The sequence below is a fragment of the Tachysurus fulvidraco genome, chromosome 9, assembly GCF_022655615.1.
Source record: "Tachysurus fulvidraco isolate hzauxx_2018 chromosome 9, HZAU_PFXX_2.0, whole genome shotgun sequence".
Lineage (NCBI taxonomy): Eukaryota > Metazoa > Chordata > Actinopteri > Siluriformes > Bagridae > Tachysurus > Tachysurus fulvidraco.
In genome coordinates, this window is record NC_062526.1 from 5,574,121 (window position 1) to 5,578,413 (window position 4,293).

At 37.3% G+C, this 4,293-nt stretch overlaps 1 protein-coding gene across 1 annotated transcript; it reads left to right on the forward strand.

The window, feature by feature from the left end:
• The first annotated feature begins 986 nt into the window (after window positions 1–986).
• b3galt8 (beta-1,3-galactosyltransferase 8) lies at window positions 987–4,155 on the forward strand. Its single transcript, XM_047818858.1, has one exon. It carries the CDS (start codon window positions 1,558–1,560, stop codon window positions 2,551–2,553), a length of 996 nt encoding a protein of 331 aa, XP_047674814.1. The 5' UTR covers window positions 987–1,557; the 3' UTR covers window positions 2,554–4,155.
• Window positions 4,156–4,293: the final 138 nt, after the last annotated feature.

The window sequence follows — 4,293 nt, forward strand, 5'->3', positions numbered from 1 at the left end:
GGTTTTTTTGTCACGCTCTCCCGCCACACATCGTATTTCTCACACAGAAATTTTTTTGACTATTTATCATATATTTAATATGCCGCAGCGGCCAAAATGTATCAGTCCGCACCGCTGTCTCTATAGAAACGGGCAGGAATCAAGTGCGTCTCAGTTCTTAGTCGAGCCTGACACTTATCAGCCAATCAAAAAAAAAAAAGAGGCTACACAATAGCCAATCAGAAAATAGCACTATCTGGGTAAGATTTAACGCAACAACCAATGAAAAAACATATTCATTAGAGAGGGTATTTTGAGGGATTGAACAAAACCTCAACACGAAACAGCTTGTCTCTGGACGGGACATTGTCCTCAATCATGACCCTAAAAATGGCTGGGCTTGAGCCGAACTTTAAATGGGAACAACATTACAAATTATAAAGGAGTCCAAAAAGGCAACAAACACTTACAATCAACAACACCGGTCATAATCTCTCTCTCTCTCTCTCTCTCTCTCTCTCTCTCTCTCTCTCTCTCTCTCTCTCTCTCTCTCTCTCTCTCTCTTTTATTATTTTTTTTACAAACACACAAATTAATAAATGGAAATTAAACAAATGGGGGGGACACACAAGACTAATACAAAATGACTCACTAAAATAAGTAATGAATGCTAAAATGAAAATAAAAATATCTCAAAACTACTTTTGTACTCTTTTCTTTCTAGAGATTTTATTTTAACTGTTTTCATAACAATAAAGGGCACGTTCAGAATACATATCAGAATATAATTCATATCTGCAGTTCTGTCAGCCATGTTGAGTAGGGCAATGACAGGTCACTGAGTAGTGACGCTCGAGCTAACGAATTTGGTACTGTATGTCAGCCATGTTGGGTAGGTCAATAAATATTCAAGCGGTTCAGAGGTCATATCACTCAAAGGTCCAGCTGACCAATTGACGTTAACTTTGCCGGTCTTCTTCATTTAAGCCCCGCCTACCAGTGGGGAAATAAAAGTACCTTAGACGGAGATATAGAGCAGATGACGTTTTCCCGTTTTATTAACATGTCTAAAATGACTTTTTTCAAGATTATTTTATTTTGTGCTTGTGGATAATATACTTTTGTAAATATTTAACTTGAGTACCTCACATCCGCTTACGGTGTAAAGGTTGTTATGGGGAAAAACAATTCAGCAGGATATTTTCCTAACGTGTTTATTGCCTATTCATGCAAGTTAAATGATGTGGGAAGGCTTTCAAAGTAAAGCCGCACCCATAAGCTGTGTGTTCATAGTCTTTGCCATGAAAGACAGTCATTTGCGCTTGCACGCGCGTGTCAGGGGTTAGACAGGCGCGTGCAGTTGTTTTTATATGAAGCTTTCTGAGCAGGAGAGTATTTTTGTTTGTTTGTTCTGTAGTATTTGCTAACTGGAGTGGAAACGCAACTGTTTTCGGTTAAATACGGACTGTTTATGGATGAAAAGTGAGCTAATATGAGGTTTGGGAAGCCATGTGAAGAAAGTCTTGAGTGTCCTCAACCTCATCTTCGTCCTCAACCTCGCGCGTGCGTTTTGTTGTAATGGCTTCTGTACGAAGAACCTGGGCAGAAATGTCTCTGAGGTCCAGGCTGCTGAAATGCTTCGTCCTGGCAGTTGTGATTGCACTTTTACTGCATGTTTATAATAAACACAGTGGTTCTTTACCACATAAACGGTATCAGCTTCTACCAGCGGATTTCTACAAGCAGATCTCACCTTTAACTTATACATATCTCATTAACCAGCCTGACTTATGCCACAACAGGAAGCCTCTTCTGGTTCTCATGATCCCTGTGACGAGTCTGGACTTTGAATCCAGAACAGCCATCAGAAAAACATGGGGTCAAGAGAACCTTCTCCCAAATGTGGACATTGCCAGGGTGTTCTTTGTCGGAGAATCTAGTCAACATGATCCAAAACTTCAAGACAACCTCCAGGGAGAAAGTTTGGCATACAGAGACATCATACAAATGAACTTCATGGACACTTATCAAAATCTCACTATCAAAACAATGATGATCATGAACTGGGTGGCGGTCTATTGTCGTTCCGCCCGGTATGTCATGAAGATCGATGCAGACATCTTTCTCAACGTGCCTTATCTTGTAGAGTACCTCCAAAACAAGCCTACGTATAACTACATCACGGGGTCAGTCATCAACGATGGCCGGCCTCGCAGGAACCCGAACAGCAAGTGGTACCTTTCAAATGATGTGTACCCAGAGAGCTTGTTTCCGCCTTACTTGTCCGGTGCTGGATATGTCTTTTCCGTTAACCTGGCCAAGAAGATCTCGATGGCCTCCAGGTTTGTGCGTCCAGTCCCAATGGAGGACGTTTATGTAGGGACGTGTCTTCATTTCTTACAAGTTCAACCCGAGTTTGCATGGACACTGTTGCCTTACAGGAACCTATTCGAGATTCGTCATTTGAACTACGACCGATGCACCTTTGCAAAGCGCATCATAGTTACTGGTTTTAGTCCCACGGATATCATAAACATGTGGGCTGATTTCCAGGGTAGTGGGTATTCATGCTGATGATCCAGAACTTTTAGAGTTTGATGATGCACTAAAATATATAACCAAAGACATCAGAAGAGATCAATTAGCGAACAGTGGCCTTTACAAAGAATATATCCTTTACTTGTTGATCATAGCACTGTGATGTCATGGAAAAATGCCATGCTCTTACCAGAATATCAGGATACATTATTGATCACTTATTAACACTGTACTCTTAATGAATATTTGATGTGCCTTTTTAAGTCTAAAAATTATTTTAAAAACTGCACTACAGATTATAGATTTTATTATTATTATTATTATTTATTTTATTTTTTTATCTTTTTTTTAATTATTATTTTTATTATTTAACAGATGAGGGCGCCCTTTCCCTTTATAATTCCACAGTTTATATGATACTGTTTACTGGAGTGAAATGCAGTCACACTGAATAAACATCATTCATTTTTATGTATTTAGAAACTCTAAAAAAAAGTTCTCTCCGAATGATCTTTTTATTTATTTATTTATTTATTTATTTATTTTTGAACCATTAGTTCAACTGATTCAACTTGGTTCCAGGGAAATTAATATAAAATACAATAAACAAAACCCAAACAATTACTGAATTATTATTATTATTATTATTATTATTATTATTATTATTATATTGTATTTTCTGTTAATTTGTTTTTATTTATTTATTTGTTTGTTTGTTTGTTTATTTATTTTACTTTGCTAATTTTCTGTTCTATCCTTCTGATTTTGGATTGTTACTCTAAATCATTACGCTTACTACTACTGCAAATAATATTCTAAATATTGTTCCATCTGACTATGGCACTTTCACAAAGTCTCTCCAAGACCTGGACATAGAGGTTAGCTTCTTGCGGAATATAAAGACTGAGACGATCACAATTGTCATCCAAACACTGGGAGTTGAGACGAGAGGACTGAAAAAATACACAGCCTGCATTTCAGGAAACATCAACATCCACATACTATTGACAGTCATGCTCTTCAGGATGGGTGACATTCTCTGTATCTATTATAGCTATCAATCATCACATAGATCATCATCATCATCATATCATTCCCCATGATTTGGATCCAGCGCTGATGGACGTAAACAACCAAAAGTAAAGGAAGACTACTGATAAGAAAAGTACTGCTATTATTTATTATTATTATTATTATTATTATTATTATTATTAAGAACCCTGCTGTAACCTACCGTAAACGTTTACAGTTATTCCTGATAAACACGTGTTGAATACACACATGTGTATGAATACACATGTTCTTCACAGTTCTGCTCGAAATACTCAGGCAAGATTGTAACGGTGTGTTAGTAAGTCTCATCCATGCTCTTGCTTGGTGAAGGTACAAACAGCAGAAATAGCATGATGAATCATTAGCACTGCAGTGTATGTGTCGATCTGAACAGGTGGCTATAAGACTGATGCATCACAGTGAAGGAGCACGAGCCAAAAAGTGAACGTGCTATTTAGGCACTGGCAATCATTTATTTATGGGGATTTTTTAAATAATATTAATGTTATTACATTTAATAACATTTTTTGTTGTTGTGTGTTTTTATGTACACATCTGTAGCAGGAATAAATACATTTTAGAAAAGAAAATACTGAATAAAATGAGTCTCTTGGTGAGTCTTAACAGCCACTGGTTTCTATGACAACTGATCAAAAGTGTATAGTCATTAGCATATTTGTTCCTGCCCACGCAGTGGTTTGTGTGTGTGTGTGTGTGTGTGAG